General features: G+C 39.9%; 1 protein-coding gene across 1 annotated transcript in view; it reads left to right on the top strand.

Annotated features, from left to right (window-relative positions):
- Positions 1-2,677: 2,677 nt before the first annotated feature.
- Positions 2,678-24,660, top strand: part of LOC149142853 (P-loop containing nucleoside triphosphate hydrolases superfamily protein) — a 168,188-nt gene continuing 146,205 nt past the window's right edge. The window contains exons 1-4 of the mRNA XM_089451606.1: positions 2,678-2,822; positions 3,085-3,142; positions 3,235-3,286; positions 6,778-6,978. Of these exons, the coding sequence (XP_089307732.1) occupies positions 2,678-2,822; positions 3,085-3,142; positions 3,235-3,286; positions 6,778-6,978 (456 nt within the window). The remainder of the gene's footprint in view (positions 2,823-3,084; positions 3,143-3,234; positions 3,287-6,777; positions 6,979-24,660) is intronic.

Here is a 24,660-nt window from a genome sequence, read left to right as displayed (position 1 = left end):
TATTCTGCTGTAATTTCTCCAGCACTTTCCATACGTGTTGAAGGTGTTCTTCCCTTGTCCTGCTGAAAATAAGTATGTCATCCAAATATACTATCACAAACTTCCCGATGTACTCCTTCAGCATCTCATTCATTAACCTCATGAATGTATTGGGCGCATTGCTCAGTCCAAAAGGCATGACCAGCCATTTGTACAACCCCTCATTCGTCTTAAAGGTTGTCTTCCATTCGTCCCCCTCTCATAACCGAATCTGATGGTACCTACTCTTTAAGTCTATCTTAGAGAAATATGCTGCCCCACTTAAACAATCCATCATATCATCCATCCGTGGCAGTGGAAACCTATACCGGATGGTGATTTTGTTGATGGCCCTTGAGTCGGTGCACATCCGCCACTCTCCTCCCTTCTTGGGAGCGAGGACCGTTGGAACAGCACAAGGGCTTAAGCTTTCCCTTATCAACCCCTTGTCCAACAGTTCTTGCACCTACTTCCTAATTTCTTCATTGTCTTTGGGGCTCATTTGGTATGCCGCTTTGTTCGGCAAACTGGCTCCAAGTATGAAGTCAATATGATGACTTATGCTCCTTTTAGGGGGTAACTTGTCTGGCAAGTCATCTACAACTATGTTCGCAAATTCCTGCAACATTTGTTGGATTTCTGTAGGTAAATCTGATACCTCTGTATGCAACAATATTGTCCTTGCTTTCTTTACAACTGTGTAACCTATATCATTGTCCTCAACCTGTTTCAGAAACTGTTTTCCGCTAACCAACAATGCCCTTGGTTCACTAGTCTCTGCTGTCCCTTCTTCCTTGATGGGCACAAGCGTATGCTTGATTCCATCCTTAACAAATTTATAACAGTTCGTCAATCCATCGTGTACCACTTTCCTATCGTACTGCCAAGGCCTGCCAAGTAGTATGTGACATACATCCATCGGCATGATGTCACAAACAACTTTATCCTTATATCTGCCTATTTGAAATTCCACCTCGCACTATTCATCCACCAGCAACTGATGGCCTTTTTGCAGCCATGAAACTCTGTAAGGGTTGGGATGCTTCAAGCGTTTCAAATCCAATTTTTCTACCATATCTGTGGATACTAAATTATCAGTACTACCGTTGTCAATAATTAACTTACAACACTTACCTCGTGACTTACAAATTGTTCTGAACAAAGCCTTCTGTTGTGTCTGTTCAGTGACCTCCTTAACTGGTTTTAACAACACCTTGTGCAGCACCAGAGCTTCCCCTACCTCTGGAGCATTCTCTGCTTCTTGGGGAGGTGCCGGTGCTTCCTCTAGTTGTTCCACATATGCACCCCATTGTCCAGCTTGATATGCTTCTGGACATTCAAACGATCGGTGTCCCCATTTATGACATCTGTAACACTGATAACCAGCCCCTCTACCTCGGCCATTTCCCCTGCCTCGCTGGGATGACCTACCGCCTCTCGCGCTATCACCTCTGTTTGCTGATCCAGAAGCTTTGGAACTGCTGCCTTCCTCGTTGCTACTAGCAGTCCAGCCTCTGCCATATGACTGGCCTTTTCCCCTGCCGGTTCCTCGTCCTCTCCGGGCATTCTGCCTTCTGGTAATTTTCTCTTCAGCTTTCATCGCACTCTGATACGCTTCCTCAGTGTTTTTCGGAGACAAAATACTGATTTCGTCCAAAATATCTAACCTTAACCCATTGACATACCTGGTTGTTCTTTCTGCAGTATCCTCTGTATATCTGACTCGCAAATTCACTCGATAGAACTCCTCCGTATACTCCCTTACCGTCAATCCTTTTTGTTTTAGATTCTGCACCTGCCTATGCAGTGCAATCTAATAGTCCTTCGGCAAAAATCTGCCCTTTCACTTGGCCACCATCCTTGACCAGGTTTTAATCGGCAACTTGTCCAATCTTTTCCTCTCATTCTGGACACTATCCCACCACATGGCTGCGTGTCCCTTCGATTTCATCGCAGCGAACCTCACTCTACGGTCTTTGCTGACTTCCTTGCACTCGAAATACTTATCCATCTCGCTAATCCAATCCAATAAAACTTCGATAGACAGGTTGTCGTCATAAGTTGGGAGTTCTGGCTTGGGTTTACTGCTTGCCACTAAAACAGATCTCAACAATCTCACTTGTGGGCTTTCACCTTCTGGTCCATCTGCTGCTGGTTCAGTCTCCTCTTCGCTGTCATCGCTTATTTCCGGATCTCTGTGTCTCCCTGCCTCTACTGCCTCCAAACAGGCAGCAAGAATTCTGATCTCCTCTCTTAATCCTTCCTCTGCCAATCTTTGAACACCTCTGCCACCACCTCGCCTTCCTCTCTCCATTCCTCCTAATAACATAAACAACTGCTCTGATACCACTCTGATGTGACCCAGCCCACGCTTTCACGTAGCCTCGGCTTTACACCTGTTTCGGGCTTTATGACGTGGTATGTTTGTTTGTTGCTTCTGGCAGTTGTATGTAATATGGATAACAGATATTTTATTTTGGAAAGTGGGAATGATTTAATGTGTTATTCAATGCCCATCTACGGTCCTCGAGCCTGATTCCCTCCGTTTGGTATTTTGCCAAAATGGTTCTGCTTCCCGGTCATTCGCGATGGTTATGTTCTGTTGAGCGACTCTCCAAGGGTTTGTTTGTCACTCTGTGTGGTTTTTGCTCCGGCGCATATGGAAATCTCTGGTTTCTCTTTAGGTATGGTTGTAAATGAATGTCGGCCTTCCAAACTTGTTGATGCGGTTGTCTGTGGACTTCTCCTGTGGCACGAGCCTGTCTTGGCTCCAGAGGTGCGCTTGCTCGAACTCTTTTCACACAGTAAGTTTCTTGATCTCGTGCTCTCGTTCTTCTATGGTTTGGTTATGGAATAAGGTCTCTCGTCTAATGATTGTCACTTGCTGTTATTGTTATTGCCTTTGTCTCTGCTCGGTATGCAAATCGGTTAACTTCTGGTGTCCATGAACTCAGGTAACAGGGTGATGGTCTTCCGCGGCTACAAACAAGTAAATAGTCCTCTCCTTGATTTAATTCGACCTTCCTCTGGCATTGACACTGACCAAGCCTGCTCCTTCTGTCTCAGGCTCCTTCAATTTGTCAGTGGCTCTGTTCCGCAAACCCCTTGGTCCGGTTGTACTCAGGTAAGTTATATATCCCTTCTGCTTCTATTCTGCTTCGATTTTCAGGTCTCACTATACAGGTATGCTGACTGAGCTCTGTTTGGTATGTGCAGGTCAATGGCTCGACCTGGGTATGCAGATTCCTTACGTGTTCGGTCTCCAAATGTAGCAACCCTCTACCGGTAGGCTCTCGCTCTTAAAGTTCGTCAATTTACAGTTAGGGTCTTTAAGTTTCTGTAGGGTTTATCGCTCGTTGTTTTGCATTCGTGTTCAGTCTGAATCGCTTTCGAAGATGAAGCTTAAGTTTGGCTTCAGTTTCTGTTCTGGTTGGCTGTTCGTTTGAGTTAAGGGTGTTCACTGTTATCAAACCCTAGGCTAGGGTTTGTCCACTATGTGGACGCTGGAAATTGTTTTTGTTTATAAACAAATGTAATACATCTATATTTCTCAGATCAACAGCAATGTGAACATAATTTTGTTATCTCTGTTTACTTATGAAAACATGAAGATTCATTTGAAAGTACCTCTGTTATGGTTTGTTTTTCCCAACACTCTGTTTCCAATTTTATCCTCTCGGTCGACTAGTTGTGCTTTACTGTTTTGGCCGTGGGCTCGATTCGTTGGTTCTTCGCTCTGATTCTGGACGTATGTATGAATTCGATGTTGTTTGTTGTTCGATGAGAACACAAGGAAACACGACCTACAGTGGTCGTTCTCTGTCTGCTAGCATTGTTATTAACAATTCAATGAATGGAAATATAATAGTACAGTAAGTAGGCAATGACACAAATGGATAGTTTAGAAAAAATGATCTGTCTCTGTTTTATTTCTTGATTCTGAAACTGCTGAACCTTTTCCATGTTTTACATTACTACATTTATACATTGTTTTTTTACAGTTAATTGAAATTGTAATTGCTTTCAGTTGAACAGAAATAATATGGTTGTGTAACTACTAGTTCTCAGTTCGGTTGACATGACAAGATCTTCATTTAGACAACTTTGTCTTTTCCTCTTTAAGTTGACAGAACAATTATTAAACTGTTGTTTATTTCTGTCGGACAAATAACAACCCTAACCGACTATTAACTTTGACTAACACAACAATTAACAGTAAAACAAAATAAAATCCTATCCCATCTCTTGATAAACTAAACATAAAAAAAACAATCCAAATACTCAAACAACTTTCCAACCTGGCCAAGACTTCACCCGGTCATGGTGAGATGGATGCTCCTGCATCAATTTTGGCCAGGATCGAACCCCCTAGCGATAGGACTATAGACACAGGTTTCAGGTAGCAATGGTCAGAGGTTTTTAATTTCAATTCTGTGATTATGATTTTATTTTTGTGTTTGTTTTTAGGTGAATAAAAATAATTCGCCACTGGGATTTTATTAACAGGTGTGCTTTGCAAGTTTTTCATTGTAATCCTCTAGCATCTCATTATTTAATACTTATTAGTAAGGCACATGAGTTGTTATTAGTCGTTCCATTTATTTCTTTTTTGTATAGTCGCTGTAAATTATCATTTCCAAGAAAATTTTATTCTTCATCAACAGTAGAATAAGCCATTGTTGGCTTTCTGAGTTTACTGTTGAGATAATTCAATAAAAAATTTGGTTTCATTGATTCTTCTACATTGTATGTACAAAGTATTTTTCAATGTTTCTCATGCGGTTTCGATTTGTGCATCTCTCTTGATTGCTCCAAAGTTTAGGGTTTAAGGTGTTTTTTAATCTTTAATCCGCTTGATATTTTTGCAGCAGAATATTTTATCATATCATTATTAACCCTACATTATTAACCCTAGAGCTACTATAATTACATCACACATCAATATCTAGCCAAATTTTATAGCCTGATGATCAGAGCTTTTCAATCTTCCTATTTTGCTATATATGTGGTAGTGAGAGAAGAACAAAAACACCAACTTAAATCAGAATTTACAAATACCTTCTCGTTGATTCCAAGCCTTCTTCTTCCACTCTGAACATCCGCTAATAAACCGTGTTCGTAAATAGAACCCCTTTTATCACTAAAATCGTAATAGCCATGTACCATAACACGTTTTTTGCGTCCATAAATAGAACCCCTTTTCTCACTAAAATCCTAATAGAGTTGTACCATAACATGTTTCTTTCCTGACATCACACTTTAATTTTATTTTCTTAATATCATTTTATTAATTACAATTTTTAATGGTAAATTTCTATTTAACCCTTTGATATGTAACGCTTTACCTCGTGTTGGTGGTCTAAGGGGATAGAGCTGCAATAATTTTTTGGTTATGTAATTAAAAAAAAAAGGTTTGTACGACATAGCCAAATTCTTCAAATCTAATAATTTTCATTTTTAAGGGAAAGTTATTGGTTTTTAAGCTTCTCAGTGACAATCTTCATCTTGATTGGTATGAGCACTTTGGTATGTATTTGATTTTAATTAAGATGATATCTCTCTTTTTAATAGTAAATAGCAAATTTTACTTTTTCTTTTTAAGTATGATGAATAATATTTTTTAAGATAATATTTATATATTTATTAAAAATTTTTTTTTTTTTTTTTAGGAAATAAGTTTCTAATGTTTCACAATAAAATCTCAAAATATTATACATCTCTTTAAAATATATCAAACGGTATATTGGGAAAAAGTATTTTTAAATTTTGTTATAAAAAAACACATTATAATAATAGACTATCCAAACTTTGTATTATACATCATATTATTACAATATACATCATATTATCTTAATATGAGAGTTTGGTTTATGCAATGTAAAGCTTATAGGACGGATCCGAGGGCCCTTACAGTCTTGTAATGGATGTGCTTGCTGTCGTGTCATCTGGTGCACAGTCATGACCGGGCATGGGCAGATGCGGTTTTCCATATTTGAGGAGGACAAGACACGATGAGGACAATTAGTTGATAGCGGTTGAGGTTCTGCCGAAGTTTCCACCTGTTTGTTGTTTAATGAAAACCATGTGTGCTTAAAATTTCTTCTTCACCTCATCCCTCCTTGGACTTGTTTGCCCAAATAAATTCTTGGTTGATGGATATTCTTCCTATATCAAACCACCGTCACGAATCAAAGTATGCTTCGATTATACATATATAGATACTAGTCTCAATTCCAAATTCTATTACACAATTCTGAAACCAAACTTCAAAGACCTCTGAAAAATATGGTAAAGAAACCCTGCTTGCAATTTCAAAGTTCCTTTTGCATTTTCCATCGTTAAATATTGGTATGAGATACATGTTCCCATGGGAAGCGAGGGAGCCGCGGTGCGAGAGAGCCAAGACGCAGTCACAGGGAGCCTATAACGCCTGCCACCATGTAGACCAGCCTCTCAAAAAGCCAATCGCTGCCAGACATAAGTCGATAGCTCGGACCAGTCGCCTTCATGATGATTTGTCTTAGCTGCCCGTGGAACCATCCTTAGTCGTCCACCAAGTAGTCTAGCCGCTCTTTTAGCCAGCCGGTGCCGCGCCAGTCAGTTTCATGCTGCTGTTCGCATGGATTTCATGGGCACTCTTGTTACGTAGCCACGTTCACTCTCCTGCATGCTGAACCTACCGTGGCAGATCCTGACCTTCTCATACATGCATATTCCCTATTCTGGTGACGCCTGGAAGGTATTGTACTCATTATATAGAAGCATCCCTTACTCTTTTTAAGCAGCCCCCAACAGTCATTGCCCGGTTTCGGCCTTTTCGGCCTCGTGGCCTCAGGGGCCTTTCGGACTCCTTGTTTGGTTTTTGGGAGCTACCTGTCAATTCTTCCTGAGGGTGGATGGTGGGTTTCGCTAAGGGTACAGGCGCTCTCTCCCGCGGCTCTCGGCGCCGGTAATCAAAAGGTTAGTTTCTTTTTTCTCCTAATCCTCGGTAGTTTTTCTGATATTCCTGAAAATCTGGCTTAAGTCTTCTATTTTTTATTGAATCAAGACAACAATTCTGGTCTGATAGAAGTCATTATGGTCTAGCTATTGTTTTAATTTCCGCTGGTCTAGAAGGTTAGTCTCTGGAACCTCTGAAGCTTCTTTTTTCGGTCTTTAACCTGGAAGCTGGTCATTGAATTTTATAGCCACCAAAATGTTAAAATCCTTTCTCCTTAAATTAAAGAATTCTATAGTCATCTATAGGCCGTGCTCAGATTTTCGGTTCAGAATCGGTAAATGGTGGTGTATACTTCAGATGTATTGTTGTTGCATCGAATGTCAGGATTATTCTAATGCTTAGTTTTTTCCTCAAAAGCTTGCCCTATCCTTCTGTAACCTGTAATGGCGCCTTCGGGATAACCAGGTAGTCGTCCCGGTTTTCCTTTTCCGGCATCGAAAATTTGCATTCCGTCCAAGGCGAATTTCCAAAATTCCCGGAGTAAATGCCTCTGTCCTAATCCAACGTGATCCTTGTACTCAGAAGTACTCACTTTTGTCCTTTGCAGCACTAGTAATCTCTTTTGTTTCGTTTCTGGTCAAATTGACGGTTGGAAAATCGTCCTATTCTGGCAACTCTCAATGTGAGATTTAGTGCTCTTGTCTTTTCGTCATTATCTTTCTATTCTGGAGTATTCCATCTACGGATCCCGAGGACTTTCCCAAGCTGTTTCTATTAATTTCACCCTATCTGGTATTTACTCTATCTGGGTCTTTTGTTCAGAAAAGGATCTACGGAAAAGATTTTTCCTGTACTGCCTCAATCAGGAATTTATGAACTCAAGCTGTCAATTGCCAGAATAGCGATCTTTCCTTCGTCTCAATGACAGGTGGGTCAGACTCATCTGCCACGCAAGTCATGATTCAACCCACGATAGAGGTCGAGAAAGCTCATGACAAATCCAGGAAGTCTACAGGATGGCAAGCCACGATGGAAGACATAATTGTCAAGCCCGCCTGCCCTGATAAGAATGGCCCACCTACCGTGAAGCCTCGTTCCAACTTCTCGATTAAAGGAAAGGTCAATTCTAGGGATGGGTGATCAAGTGATCAAGCTTTTCATTACAACAAGTCCAGGAACTTGGTTAAAACTGTCTCCCCTCCAAATGCAGTCTCTTTAGACAACTCCTTTCTTTCGGAAAGAATAGATAGTCTGCAAAATCTAGCCTTGATAGGAAAATGGCAATTCCCAGAAATGGAAGAAGCAGTTATGGGGCAATGGTTGGAAGATAAATGGAAACCCCTGATTGGATATACTCCCGTCATTTCTCGTCTAATGAAGGAGTGGTACTCATTCCATTTCCTTAAAGCTTCCGACTTAGAGACTGTATTAATCAAACCTTGGGTCTTTGGTAGAAGTTTCTTATCCCTGTTTAGATGGTATATCGGTTTCGATCCATTAAAGAACACCCCGACAAACAATTTGATTTGGGTGAAACTTCCGAATTTGCCTTTGGAAATGTGGTCGACTGAAACCCTTACAGAAATAGGGAACTCTATCGGCAAGTTTATTTATGTAGATCCCTGGTGCAGAGGAGAAAAAGACAAGAGAATCGCGTGGATCCTTATAGAGAAAATATATAAAGGAGGGTATCCGAACCACATTGAGATAGCATGGGACAGATTCAAAATCAAACAAAGGTTAGACTTCTAGGGAATCCCATTTAGGTGTTCCCTTTGCCATAAAATAGGGCACCTGATTAATAATTGCAGACGCCATTTCGCTCGCAGGCATAAGCTAGTCCATCGTAGATTCGATGAGGCTTCTGCTCTGTCTTTCTCTGAGCGAGCATCTGCCTCATCTTTAATTTTTCCGGAGGCTCCCCAAAAGATAAATCTAGAGTCTGAAGTTCTCGATTCAAAGGTGACTCAGAATCTTTCTCCTCATGACAACCTTTTCGGGTCGGATCCCCGTCGCTCCATCCAATCTCCCCCTTTCCGCTGTGCTCCCATTCCTGAGCCCTCGGAGGACAAAGTTGTTCCCTCTCCTCCTGCTATGAACTTAATGGACTTTGTTGTCGGTTCTCACCCCATTCTGATTTCCTCCTCCTCCCCGACTCCTGACAAACCCCATGCTCCTGTTCCAAAAGGCAAAGAACCTCTTCTCACGCCCACCCCTTTCAACTCGCCTGTAGTGTCCCCGGTTAATAAATATGATAGCGACATTGATTTCTTACTTAGCAGAAAATCTTTAAGTTGGAGCCTCTGACTATTCATAAACCTAATAGTCCTGCCTCTCCATTCATAAGCCCTAATTCAGCAAAGAATATAACAGTCAGAAAGAAACACAATGGAGGAAGCCGGCACTTTAGAGGGAGAACGATCACCTCTGAGCATGGAGTGCGGAACTTATCTCTTGTGGATGTACCAATTCTGGATTCGTCTGATATTCAGCCTCTTAGAGCAAGTATGGCTGGCGAGCCATCCAAATGACCTTCATAGTCTCAATGAATATCAGGGGTTTAGGCGCAAACCCTAAATATCTTGCGCTAAAAGAAATCTTCTACTCGGCTCATCCAAAAATCATCCTTATACAGGAAACCATGCACCCCAGCAGGGTGACTATAGCATATTTTAGGAGAATGTACCCCTCTTGGTTTATGGCTGCTTCAGAGGCTAGTGGTCAGTCAGGCGGCCTTGCGGTCCTGTGGGATCCCGCTTGGATTAAGGCAAAGGTCTTCAAATGTTTTGCGGGGATTCTAATCTCTGCCTCTGTTAGGGGTCAAGACCTAAACATCAATATTCTCAATGTCTACGCTCCCTATAAGAATAGACTCTCTTTCTGGGAAAGGCTGTTTGCCTCGGAAATGCTTGATATTGAAACTCTGATGATAGCAGGAGATTTAAATATGACTCTTAGCACTGATGAATGCTGGGGAAAATGCAGGACAAAGGATCCTCTGGCCGACAGACTCAAGAAGGAATTTTTAAATAGGAACTTGGTTGACATTGTACCCATCAAAATGAAGCCAACATGGGATAATAGCAGGTCTGGAGAGGCATACATTGCCAAGAGGATTGATCGATTCATCCTTCATTCTAGCATTATCGATAAAATGGGTATGCATGTATCTTCTATAGGGAACGATTTCACATCTGATCATAGACCTATCTTCCTTGGATGGCGTGGCAATGGATTCAGGCTCAGCTACTCTTTTAAATTTAACAGAATCCACTTAGAAGACCCAAAATTCAATGAAATCATCTCAAACAAATGGAAGGAGTTATTGGAATCTGAAATGTCCCCTTTCATGACATTTCGGGAAAAGTTGGCATGCCTGAGGAACGTGGCTAAGGACTGGCAATCTCAAAAGAGAAATAAGGACAAACAAGAGCTTATAGACATCCAAAAGGAGCTGGACAACATATTAAATACAGCAGATCCAAATAAGTTGTCCCTTGACTTCAAAGGCCTCATAAGGAATTTGGAAAAAAGAAAACAAATTCTACTGCAAAAGGAGGAGGCTTCATGGAGGCTCAAAAGCAGAGCTATCTGGCTTAAGGAGGGAGATAGAAACACGAGATTTTTTCATAACTTTGCAAATGCCAGACGAGAGAAAAATTCTATTTGGAGGATCAACAATGGTGAAGGTGGTTTTTTCTACTCCCAGCAGGATATCTCGAAAGAAGCAACAAGTTGTTTTCAGAACCAATACAAAAGAAAGGAAGCAAATAATTTCCAAGATACTCTTTGGGGAATCGAACTAGTTCCGGTAATGTTCGATGAGGCAGCAAATGAAAGTTTTTTCCAGCCGATTTATGAAGAGGAACTTCTAAATGTCATTAAAGCTTTCAAAAGAGATAAAAGCCCTGGGCCGGATGGATGGCCCATAGAATTTTTCTCTCACTTTTATGATCTCTTTAAAATGGACTTGCTGCGGATGGTGGAGGCATCCCGGATGTCAGGAAGTATTCACAGCATCATCTCTTCTACTCTGATTGCCCTAATTCCTAAAAAGGCCAAGTCGGACACCTTCCAAGATTTTAGACCAATATCGCTCTGCAATATCCTGTTCAAAATCATTTCTAAAATTATTGTTGAAAGGCTGAAGCCCATTCTGGCCTCCTTCATCTCGAAGGATCAACATGCATTCTTAAAAGGTCGTAACATACTGGATGCAGTGGCCATGACCCAGGAAAGTCTGTTTTCATTGATTTCTAACAAGATGGATGCGGCTATTCTCAAGATAGATTTGCAAAAAGCCTACGACTGCTTAGACTGGGGTTTTTTAAGAATTATGTTGGCAAAATTGGGTTGAAAACTCAGGGCATCGACTGGATAATGTCTTGTGTTGAGAATGTCAGATATTCGGTCATCATAAATGGGTTCCCCTCTTCCTTCCTTTTAGCTGAGAGGGGACTTCGACAAGGTTGTCCCCTCTCCCCTCTGCTATTTATCTTGGCAAGGAACTCTCTTAGTCTACAGATTAACAAGGCTGTAGATGAAAAGAGATGCAGTCCAGTCAAGATATGCAAGGACATTTCTTTATCTCACAATCTCTTCGTCGATGATGTTCTCATTTTCGCCATGCTCTGTAGGGCCTCCTGGATATGCCTTAATGAAATTCTTGAAAATTTCCAGAAAGCAACAGGTTTGGTCATAAATAAGGCAAAATCTTCTCTGTTTCATAATGACACAAACATGGAAATGATCTTATGGATTGCTGAGCTGTTGGGCATTGCTCCGATTTTGATCAGGGATGGAATGAAATATTTGGGATTCAATCTAAAGGCAAAGGGCTACTCGAAAGCTGACTGGCAACGGTTATTGGACAGATTCTATAAAAAGATATCAGGTTGGGAGTTCAAGTCTCTTTCTTTAGCAGGCAGACTTATTCTAGTTCAGGCAGTGCTATCTCAATTGGCGGTCTACTGGGCTCATATTTTCTTTCTCCCTGCAAATATCATAAACAAAATGAACAGTCTTGTGGCTAATTTCCTTTGGGGAGGGAAATCAATACAGAACAAGTTTCATTTAGTAAAGATGGCAACAATTTCTAAGCCCAGGAAGCTAGGCGGATGGGGCCTTCTTGACATGCGCTCCTATGTAAATCTCTATACAGAGGTATGTTTGGTGATGGTCTATGGAGTAAGACTATAAGGAAAAAATACATGAAAGGTAGAAACTTAGAATTCTGGTATAGAAGAAGATCTATTGGTGCAAGAAAAGGCTCGTCTATATGGCTCAGCCTTAGGAAAATCCAGCTCTTATTTTTGGAAAATCGAAGATGGAACCTCTCCTCGGGTTCCAGAATGCTAATTGGCATTGATCCTATTTTAAACGGTCAAGATATTTCTTTTCCTCCATCCCTATTATGCTTCCTTCATAGAATGGGTTGGTTTACTTGGGACAAGTTGATCAATTCATGGAGAGGTCCTATTCCAGTGTGGAAGGATGGATGTGACCTGAACTTGCCGGCCACTCTGCTCCCGCTCTGGACCTCTGTCAAAGAAGATCTTATCAGCTTGGGAATTCTCCGTTCGGGGACCAGTGATCATCTGATTTGGACAGTGCCTAAAGCCAAGTCTCCTGCTCGTGTAAAGGACATCTATGCGAACATGCTCTCAACTCCTTCTCCATGCTCCAACCCGCTTTTCCCTCCTTGCTTTTGGAAGGCAGGACGCCCTCTCAAAATGATAATTTTTTCATGGTTGGTCTTTTACGACAGGAACCTATCATGGGAAGTCCTCCGAAGGAAAATCTGGCAGGGTCCGAGTAGATGTGCCATGTGTCTTGGTGCTGAGGAAACAACCCTGCATATGTTCTTCCAATGTGTCCCGTCTCTCCAGATCTGGTATGATCTATCCTTGTTTTTCGGTTTTCCTCACATTATTTTTCCCTCTGTACAGGCTGTGTTTAAATGGTGGAGCGAGCAAAGTCTATCCTGGAGATCCTTGTTTATCATAACCTGTTGGTTTCTTTGGAAATGGAGAAATGCTCAAATCTTCCAAGACTCAAAGGAACCTCTCAAGTCAATCCTACATCGCATATTGGCATGCCATGACTCGTTCAATCAGGATGATGTTCAGACAAAAAAAGACTGTAAGAAAGTGTCGGAAGCCTCTTCTTTCCAGGTACCTGCGTCTTTCTTTGATGGAGCTGAACAATACAACAGCTGCGGTTGTGGAGTTTACATCGTAATGGACGACAACCTTCAATATTCTCTATCCTAGCATGGAGGGCATGGTTCTAATACTATGGCCGAGGCCCGGGCCCTTTCTGGGCTGCTTGCTTTTTGTGACTTTTTAGGCATCCAAGAAATTTCAGTTTATGCTGACTCAAAATCGTTGATTGATCATGTTAATAGGAATGGCCACATTAGCAGTCCACATCTCCTCGATTGGCTAAGCAGAATCATGTTTTTTCGAAACACCATGAACCAGATGTCTTTCCAGCATATTCCTCGTTCCAGGAATGTCCAGGCTGACTCTCTCTCCAAGGAGGGTCTTGTTATGAAGCCGGGATTGTGGTCATTGACAGTTATCCATGATGGATCTTCCTTTCTTATTCAGGATTTCAGTATCAAGGGAATGTGACTCCTTTCTATTGCTTAGAAAGCCAGTTCATTGATCTTCAGCACCATAGAAATGTGACTTATTGTGACTTATTGTGTTTTAATTCCTGTTCTTAGAATGTGTAGTAACTAAACTTTTGAATACATGTGTAGCGTTTTTTTCTATGTTTTCCCTGAAACGGTCAAATCCGTTCCATACGTTGTGTTGGTTATGGGCAGCTCTCACTGTCCCGAAACAATGTAATGCAGATCTTTATATTATCTTAAAAAAAAAAACAAAAAAAAAAAAAAACCCTGAAATGTTCTCGTTATAAACCCTGATATGTGTGATGTTAACGAAATGAACTTCAAATTTTTCAAGTGGAAATTTTGCCAAAAAAAATTCCACAGATCGGCCTTTGGTAGAAAACAGGGTTTTAAAAAAATTTCCTTCAGCAATTTGATGCTTTCTTGTGAAATTAAAGCTATTGGATTATGCTTTAAATAAATTATTTTATATATTATTATGAATAGTAATGGATTCCCGACATTTATTGATTATTCACTAAAGTTAACAATCATGAATTAACCACATTTATTGACTCGCTAAATTAACAGTGAGATATGATAAGTAAATTATATATATATATATATATATATATATATATATATATAATAGAAATATATAAATTTTAATGGTATAATTTAAATATATAATATAAAACTATATAATTTTGAATGTTATAATTTAAATATATAATACAAATATAATAGGATTGATATATAATATCAAATAAAATTAATTATTTATAAAACAAATATATACTATAATTTTATTTTACTTATTTTTTAAAATATATTACCTTTTTTAATTTGAAATTGGAAGTGTATTTCATAAGTATATATAACATAGAGTTAATTATTATTTTCTAAATTTAATTAAGAGAGAAGGTTTTAGTGTGGGGTGTGTATTTAAGGGCATTGTGGGGAAGGGATTCTTAGAAAGTTGGGATAGCTCATCATGAGTATGAATATGAAAATGACTAAATTACAAAAGGCAAATGCATTACAAAAAGCAAAACTAGGGAAGCTAAAATCCCATAGACTATTTTTAATCTCTTGAACATTAAAATATTATTTATTCATAATGATTTCAAACATAATCATTCATAATGATTTGGAACATGGTTTGCGATTTAAATTTCAATTTCAAAGAAACATGTTTGATAAAAGAAAAAGCTAGAACATCACAGAGATACTAGACTCTTGTTGAAATTACCAATTCACAGTGGTTTATTAAAAAAAGAAAGCCTAACAAATTTTCATGTATTTTGATTCACTGCGTTTGATTGGTTCGATTTGATTTTTTTCAGATGAAAAAGCATTATATTCATTCATAGAATTTTGACATTACATCTCTTTAGAATCAATAGCTTCATGGATCTTATATAATCAGATTAGTCTATCAAAGGTTCAACTAATCTACCAAAGGTTCAAAAAATAATAACAGTTCAGATAGTTTTCTTCATATGGCCCATTTGATACAGACTTGTATCATTCTACAGAGATTCAAAAAAAGATAAAAGGTGCAACATGTAATTCAAGCAGACATGTTATCCGGGTAATGGAAACTCCCCAGCATCATGCCAGGTTTCCTTCATTTTAATATTCACATGGAATCCATCTAGCACCTCCCGCACTCCAAGCTTAGATAATTTGTCCGCCTCCATATTGAGATTCCTGCATATGTGTTGAATGGAAGGTTGATTAAGAGAGCGCCATATTGTCTTGATCTGTTTTAGCCAGCCCTGTAGAGAGGACTTGTGGATAGTGGCTTGTTCTCCCACATAGTCAGTAACAACCTTAGAGTCTCCAAATACATGAATGGTTTGTATGTCCAGAAATTTGGTGAACCACAGAAGCCCCCATAGTGTCATTACCTCTGCCTTAGTGTTAGTGCCAAGTCCTGCCCCCCAGTGTACATGGTATGACAGCTCTAGATGGATGTATAAGGTGAAGCCGCATCCACATTTGTGGTCCTGTGTAGCTCCATCGAAGTAGCCCGCCGGATATTCAATCTTAGGATTTGTATGTGATCGGGAAGGCTTTTGAATTGATACATTCTGTAAGGCTGCCTCGATCTTGTTTAATATTTTCATCAACACCTCTATCCCCAGTTCTCTGTGGCTGTTGAAAATTATGTTGTTTCGCCACTTCCATATCTCCCATATGAAAATAGCAGGGATGAGGCGTCGTAGGCCATGTTGGTTGCTCCACCATATCAACCAGTTTTCAATGTCTCCAAAAAGTGGTACTAAGAAAGCAATTTTGTTTTCCAGATGTTGCCAGAGTATGGAGACCTCCGAACATGTTATGAAGAGGTGTAAATTATCTTCTGCAGCTCTCCCGCATAGAACACAGTATCCAGGGCCAGACCAATTCCGCTTCTGAAGATTTTCCCAGGTCAAATTTTTGTTCTTCCATACAAGCCAGAGAAAAATGGAGATTTTAATGGGGAGGTGAGGGCTCCAAAATTTGGCAAACCAACCATCCCCCAGATGGTTTGTTTGCAAGCAGCAGAGTTTGTTGTAAGTATCTGCGACCTCAATATTGTCTTCTTTCATTTTACCTTCCCAGGCAATCGTGTCACGTTCCTCTTCACGGTAGATACCTGATAGTCTCATATGAATCCGGATGTTATCCCAGTCAGTCGCGACAACGCCCATTAGGTTCAAATCAGATGATTTTTTCCATACTGGGCAATTATTTACCCAAGCGGCAATGAGTTGGTGCCAAAAGAATATCCCTTGACAATTTAGGCACTGAATGATGGAATCTGGGAAAGGGTCCATGTCCCTAAACGTGGTCGCGGCCAATAATGAAATGATGTCCAGCGCCAAGCTTCCAAGTAAACATTCTGCGAAATGTATTCCCGATCTTAGTGAAACTACGCCATATGGCAAAGCTAGATGTTTGTCCAATATGGCCCAGTCACATCCATACTTTGAAATCAAAGTTTTTTCAAGTATTTTTGATTAATTACTTGACACCAAATGTCTGTGCCGAAGATCCCATGCCATATGGATTTTAGGAGGAGAGCGTGCTGAAATCAATGCAAATCGAGGATGCCCCATCCGCCCATCCTCTTTAGTAGAGTGAGATGTGATTCAGCTTCGAGAGGTGGTATTTTTGCTTTTGTCTCATGCCACAGACCAGATAAAATGTGCAGTAATTCCATCAAGCTTCTTAATGATGGATGAAGGCAACTGGAATAAATGTGCCCAGTAGACGTTCAGTTGCATTATCACTGCTTGTACAAGTGTGAAATGCCCTCCATTGGATTTGAATTGGTTTGGGATAATTTTTAATTTCAGTGGTTTCGGATTTATTTAAATCGATTAGAATTTTTTACTTTTTTTATAACATATAAATATAATTTTTTTATTTGGTTATACATGTACGTTCCCAAATAATTTTGATTAGTTGGGATTTAATTTGGACAATTTATTGATTCGAATTATTTTGAATTATTGATTGGATTTTATTATATAATTAATCCAAAGGAACCAAGAATAATAATTTGTGTAATTTTCATTAAGGATTTATTTTGTTTTTGGCGATTTATTGATTAGGTTTAGTTTGAATGATTGAATTATTATAATATTTATTATTTTAAACCAAAATACAATTCTTTCAATTTAGCATTTCTATTGGCCTCTCTTTGCACCTTTTGGGGCAATTGCTAGATATTAGTTGCAATGTTTTATGAGAAGACCTTAGGGCAGTTGTTGTAAGGACTCCTTGTTCTTTGGAAATTGTTTTGCTAGATGTGGGTTTCCTGCCCGTTACTCTAGCATGAAGTTAATGAATTTTTTTATCTTTGTTGCTCCCTTGACTGATTCTTGATTGATTCTATATGTAAGAGCTTAGATTGGATATGGTTATTTCTCGATCTTTATCCATGTTCAGGTTGATAGTTTACTGACAAACCCAGCAGCACTAGAATTTTAGAGGCTACGCTAGATTAATTGTTTATATATCTCAAGCTCTACAAAGCTCTTACTGTTGAAGAGTGGAATGAAATATATAAAAAAAGAAGTATGGCACTTGCATTTATTACAGAGTAACCTGGAAGGCTGGAAGGCCCAGGCAAAGTCAAGCATTCATTTAGATGATTGCAACCTCTTGATTTCATTTCCGTCCAATTTTGATGTTGACCTAGGTTGTCATTGATGTCAATATGACAATATTTTAGATACTAGATGATCCATGAAGGGAAAGCAGAGCAAATCCATGAAGAGACAGGGGCAAGGCAATCAGGATAGCCAAGCCATAAGCAAGAGTCTGTTAACGGAGGAGTTAACAAAGGAGGCATATCAATGGAGGTCATTGAAAGACATTGTAAAGCCAAAGGAAGACATTGGAGCAAGAGGAGCTACATTGGAGGAGCATCGCATGTAATACATGCCCAAGAAGAACCGAGAGGAGTTAGCATATCGGAGGAGCAAAGCAAAGCTATCAGAGGAGCAAAACAGAGCTATCGGAGCTATCGAGCTACCGGAGCACTATCGGGAGCAATATATGCCACAAAAGAGTTAAAGGAGGCGGAAGAGTTAAAAGAGGCCAAAAACACATATATATATATGCAATATCACTATCAAAGGTGGAAAAGAGTGTATATTTCGGAATACACTATCGGAGGCAGAAAAACACATATATGTGCAATATCACTATCGAAGGTGGAAAAGAGTGCATATTTCGGAATACACTATTGAAGGTGGCAAATACATATATATCGGCGGATCGGTGTCGGCAATTCCATGAGGTAAGGGAAAGACCCCTGGGACCATGCGACATGTGATTGCGATGATCGGCGATCGCAATATCGCATCGCCGCGATGCAAAGGAGCGGGGCCAATAACACATGTTATTGCCTACTGCGATTACATAGGCAGACCCGATGGGTTTTATAAACCCGACTTTATAAATTTTAAGTTCCACACATAAATGGTTTTTCTGTGTATTGGTGGGTTTCGGTGTAAAAACCGAAATACAAAGGAAAAGCCCCGAAGCGATAAAGACCAGACCCGAAAGGATTTTTAGAAGCAGCCCTATAGTACTTAAGTTCTGTAAGCAGGATTTCGGGCGGGCCTTAGGCGGTAAATGGTATTGGGTTGGCTCCACCCGATCCCATACAATGGGTGATGCGTGGCTGGCGGAGGAAAGAGAGAAACCGCTTTCTTCGGGCAGGTAAACTTCGTACTTCTAGGCCACCTAAAAATGAATATCGACCGCTGGATTGAGGATCCCGCAGATCGATGGTGGGCTCGCGATAGCGACCAAAGGCGGACCCAAAGTAGTTATAGATGCAGGTGTAAAGTTATTTGAAGTCCTCCCTTAAGCATTTTGGTCGGGATTTTCATATATTTCCTGTGTATTTCAGAATTTGTGTTGCCCAGGATTTTTAGGCCAAAAAGCTTATAATTGGGGTTACGATAGTTCAGTAGACCTGAACAAAGTTGATTGCGATTGCGATGGTGATGTGGCAGGTGGGGCCTCCTCGTTGGTACTATCCCTCCAATAAATTCTCTCCATAAGCAATAAAGTCCATTGGATGCACATTATTATTAAAAAGGGCCTCTATTGCAGTTTTTTAATGTGAAACAGTCTTCTCTGAGCATTTTCGATCCTCGTTTTTGAATCAACGTGTCCCTGAAGTGTTGGTGAGCATGAAGAGACAGAGGAAGCTGAAAAGCTAGGAAGCCGAAGGACAAGCCAGCACAGAGGAAACCGAAAAGTCGGGAAGCCGAAGGACCAGCCAGCGTAGAGGAAGCCAAAGGACAAGCCAATGCAGAGGAAGCTGAAGCGAGCGTTGAGGAAGCCGAAGAGCTAGTGGAAAGGGGAAACCGATGGTCAGAAGCATCAGGAACATACAAAAAACAGATAACAAGGAAAGTTGAATGTTGTTGAAAAAGCTGGAGGAAACAGAGGCACTGTAGGGTCCAGCAGAACAGAAAAGGGTCGAAGGACCAACAGGACAGGAGGCATTCAAAGGGTGAGCTTCTCTGCTAATCGTGTTACCCTGTGAAAGAATTAATCAAGTACACAATGCAATTTGTAGAACAATTCTGGGATGTAATAAATAAAGTTTTATCTGACATTGTTTGAAGGGAGAAGTAGTCAGCAAAGAAGCAGTCATGCTGAAGCATTTACTGTGACAGTAAGAACAGATGCTTGAACAGAAAGTTGGTTCTTATGCAGAGCTTAGTGCAGCTAATAGTAGACTCACTAAAGCTGTGTGGAGACATTATCAGAGGTCATGAAGGCTATTGGAGACTCTGTGTGGACAGTATGAAGAGTTGTAAAGACTCCTTCATAAGAAGACTGGTTGTCATTGATGTTGTAGCATGGAGACTACAGTGAAGTTGTAAATAGACAGAACTCAGTAAAGAAGAGTTCTGAGAGCAGAACATTACTATCAAACATGCCTTGACAAGATTGGGTCGGAACCCTTGGGGTTGGTGCCTCAGAAGTAAGAAGGATTGGAGTCCTTGGGATTGGTGCCTCAAAAGTAGAAAGGATTGGTGTCCTTGGGACTAGTGTCTCAGTAACTAGAAGGATTGAAGTCCTTGGGAGTTGGTGCTCCTAAATCAAAGATTGTTGTCTTGGCGAAACAGAGTTGGAGCTCTGGAGGTTGAAGCCTCACAAAAGTCCAAGTTGGTGCTTGGCAATTGATTGCAACCATTTATATATTGTATCTATTTTATTGCAAAGATTATATTAATAAAATCATTGATACTTGTTGTTCATCTTGTGTTCTAAATATAAATGTTTTAACTAGTAAAATAATAGTTGAAAAATAAATATTGATTCACCCCCCCCTCAATATTTCCAACAATTGGTACCAGAGCAAGTACCTTCATTCAAAGCTTAACAGCTTGAAGGTTGATCCTTAAAACACAAATGGCGAAGTCAAGGAAGAAAGTCTCCAATCCTCCTAAGGATGTCTCTCTCTCTACTACTAAAACAGAAGACAATCAATTTGAGGAGACTCCATGGTTCAATGGGAATTTTAATATATGGGAAGCAAAAATGAGGAATTTCTTATAAACTCGAGGCATTGAAATCTGGAAATCAATGATTGGTGATAACATGATAAATGGATAATCCAAGGAGTAGAATGCAAAAGCAATGAAGGCAATCTTGAATGGGCTACCTGATTCTGTAAAGAACAATCTAGGAAAATATTCATTAGCAAAAGGTATATGAGACAAAATTCATGACCTTCACTCAAAAAGAGCATTGACCATGACCATCAGTCAAGAAGATGATGGAAATCAAGAAGGAAATCCAAAACCCATCATAGAAGCTGAAAATGAGAATGATGACATCAAGGCTAAAGCAAACCTAGAAGATGAAGAGAATGAAAAAGATTTTGTAGAAGATCTCCTCGCTCAACTTATGGCTGCCATGGAAGAGATTAACAATTTGAAAATGGAAAATGAGGAACTTAATAAGATAGCACTAGCTAGTGACCAAGATCAAACAAGGGAGAAAGTTGACCTTGTCAAGCGTCAAGTACAAGAAAGGGATGAAGAGCTTGCCAAGCTTAAGAAGGAATTTCATCAAAGCAAAAGAAAGCATCATGAAGAAGTCATATCCCTAACAAATCAATTGGATAAAGCAAAGAAACGGGAAGATACCTTGTCAAGTCAACTTAACAAAGGCACAAGAGCTTGAACAAACTTGAAGAAGAGATTGGTCAGTACAAGGTAGAGGTCTCCTCTCTCATATCTCAACTACAAGAAGCAAGAAAACAAGCACAAGGAGTTGAGAAGACAATGGAAGCATTGGAAATCATAGAAGGACAGGTTGATGAAGCAGGAAAAGAAAGAAACACCATGATACGTCAACTAAAAGCAAAGGATGAAGAAATATTCAAAATGAAGTCAGATATCATCTCTCTTAAAATAAAAGCATATGAAGCTACTTGTATCAAGGAAGAAACTGAGAAGCAACTTGCTAAGAAGAATAATGAGTGTGAAAGATTGGAAGAAAAGATTGTCTTCCTCAGAAAAAAAGGGTGAAGGGATGAACAAAATCTTGAAGAGCTCTTAGGTCTTGGATGACATGCTCAGCTATCACAGATGTCCATTTGATAAATCAGGTCTCGGGTATGCAGGTGAATCCTAAAAAAAAATGATAATGCTTCAAACAAAAGGGATGTGAAGAAGCTAGAAAGAATGGTGATGCTCCTAGTTCTAGCAAAGGCAAGGAGAAACATCAAGGCTACAATGGAAGAAATCCTACTCCAAGAAGAAATCCTGCTCCAAGAAAAAAGGTAGATGATGTCAAAGATGCAAGAGGCAATGGTTATCATCAAAGGATCCCAGGTAGAAAGGCTTTAGAAGTACATCAAGGAAATCTCCATCTCCCAGGTACCAAAGTTCATTTTTTGGTTATTGTTATTCTTATACAAACTTTGGTCACATGGCAAAAGATTGTAAATCATATCACAGAGATAGATGTTATGGTCCCCAACCATCTCATAAAGATAGATATTATGGTCCCCAACAATCTCCAAGAAACAATTTTGCAAGAAGAAATCATGAATTCTTATTCATGAACAATGTAGAATGCTTCAAGTGCCACAACATTGGTCATATGACACGTTATTGTAACTTAACTTGGGCTCTTACACAAGCTAGAACCATGCAAAAGAAGAAAGTTGCACAAGTATGGAGAAGGAAGCAAATACAATCCAAAAGTCCCATGAACTCTCCAGCCAACAACACATGTCATTGGCCTGAATTTTAACAATCTAAGCATTTGATGGGAAGACTCTGCCAAAAGAGATGATACATACAGTCAGGGGGAGCCTGTGATTCTTGATCTTTATTGTAGAAGCTACTAGTGAAAGGGTCCTTATGAAATCCTTGTTGAGCTATATTAACAATCATTCTTTGATAAAGATCATTTCTCAGGAGTACTCCATTGAAGAACATGATCTTGTAACCATTCTTTGGACTGTTGTTAAAGATGCTTTCCACTTAATCACTAAGTAGTATTTGGAGCAACAGAGAAAGTCATCTAATGCTAGAGAAATAGGGCAAATAACTATGGTGCTGATATTACAGATGCTAAATGTCTTGACTCAGGGATTTAATGTGAGAACAGATAAATTATGGACACTAATAGAGGCAATCTTCAAACAAATAGATACATCTGGAATGGAGTTTGAAGTAAGAGCAGCTGGCAGCATATAACAAAACTGAAGCATTGCAAGAAGATGCAAATCAATAAAATGAATTTAAAAGACAGTCACAGATAGGATATCTAAATCTGCTAGCAGAAATAACTTGCAGAGATATGTACAAAAACACAAGGAAAATATGGCTCATGAAAAGGAGAATGTTGTGCAGTCAAATATAACTTACGATGATACTGGTCACTTAGAAAATATAGCAACAGTGAGGCACAACCTCTCACCATTTCATCCAAATGAAATGATTTTGAACACTGGATGGCAGTGACTTAAGGAGAAGCACAAAAACACAAAGGAACTCGAATATGAAGAAAGATAACAAGAAAGAAAATTTCAGTGGCATTTTTTTCTTGATTCGGACTATGAAGGCCTCTCAATTCTGACTGTGGAGACAACAATATGGATTGAAGCATAAATACCTGGACTTGGACACTTGGTGTATGACTATTTGCAATCTGATTGAAAGCATTGAAGTAGAGCATCTTTAAGCATTGTTGAAGCCATGATAAAGTAGTTATGAGACATGAAGAGGGAATAATGTGCTAATTGATGATAAAGCATCAATCCTTCTATCTTGAGTAAAAAGAAGAGCACTATGACAAGGGGAGTCACAAACCCATGAAGATCTACCATTCATGAATAATAGAAGTAGTTTGATAAGAGGAGTCTCAGAGCACTCCTTTGTCATTGATGTCAAAGGGGGAGAGAAGAAGAATATTTCCATCAATAACAAATGGGGAGATTGTTGACCTAGGTTGTCATTGATGTCAATATGGAAATATTCTAGATACTAGATTATCCATGAAGGGGAAGCAGAGCAGATCCATGAAAAGACAGGAGCAATGCCATCAAGATAGCCAAGCCATAAGCAAGAGTTTGTTAACGGAGGAGTTAACAAAGGAGGCATATCAAAGGAGATCACTAAAAGACATTGCAAAGCAAGAGGAGCCACATCAGAGGAGCATTTCATGTAATACATACCCAAGAAGAACCGAGAGGAGGTAGCAAATTGGAGGAGAAAAGCAAAGCTATTGGAGCTACCGGAGCACTATCCAGAGCAATATATGCCACAAAAGAGTTAAAGGAGGCAGAAGAGTTAAAAGAGGCCGAAAACACACACACACACATATATATGCAATATCACTATCAGAGGCGGAAAAGAGTGTATATTTCGGAATACACTATCGGAGGCAGAAAAACACACACACACACACATATGCAATATCACTACCGGAGGCGGGAAAGAGTGCATATTTCGGAATACACCATCGGAGATGGCAAATACATATATATCGGCGGACCGGTGTCGGCGATGCCACGAGGCAAGTGAAAGACCCTCAGGGCCATGCGACATGTGATTGCGATGATCGACAATTGCAATATCACATCGTCGCGATGCAAAGGAGCGGGACCAATAACACATGCTACTACCGATTGCGATTACACAGGCAGACCTGATGGGTTTTATAAACCCGACTTTATAAATTTTAAGTTCCGCGCATAAAGGGTTTTTCTGTGTATTGGCAGGTTTCGGTGTAAAAACCAAAATACAAAGGAAAAGCCCTGAAGCGATAAAGACCGAACCCAAAAGGATTTTTAAAAGCGGCCCTATAGTACTTAAGTTCCGTAAGTAGGATTTCGAGCGGGCCTTAGGCAGTAAATGGTATTGGTCTGGCTCTGCCCGATACCATACAATGGGCAACGTGTGGCTGGTGGAGGAAAGAGAGAAATCTCTTTCTTCGGGCAGGTAACCTCCGTACTTCTAAGCCATCCGAAAATGAATATCGACCGCTGGATTGAGGATGATGGTGGGCTCACGATAGCGACCAAAGGCGGACCCGAAGC

This window comes from Pinus tabuliformis, chromosome X (genome assembly GCF_031772625.1).
Source record: "Pinus tabuliformis cultivar Carrire ecotype Pingquan chromosome X, CPIR1, whole genome shotgun sequence".
Lineage (NCBI taxonomy): Eukaryota > Viridiplantae > Streptophyta > Pinopsida > Pinales > Pinaceae > Pinus > Pinus tabuliformis.
This window is presented reverse-complemented; position numbering and strand designations above follow the sequence as displayed.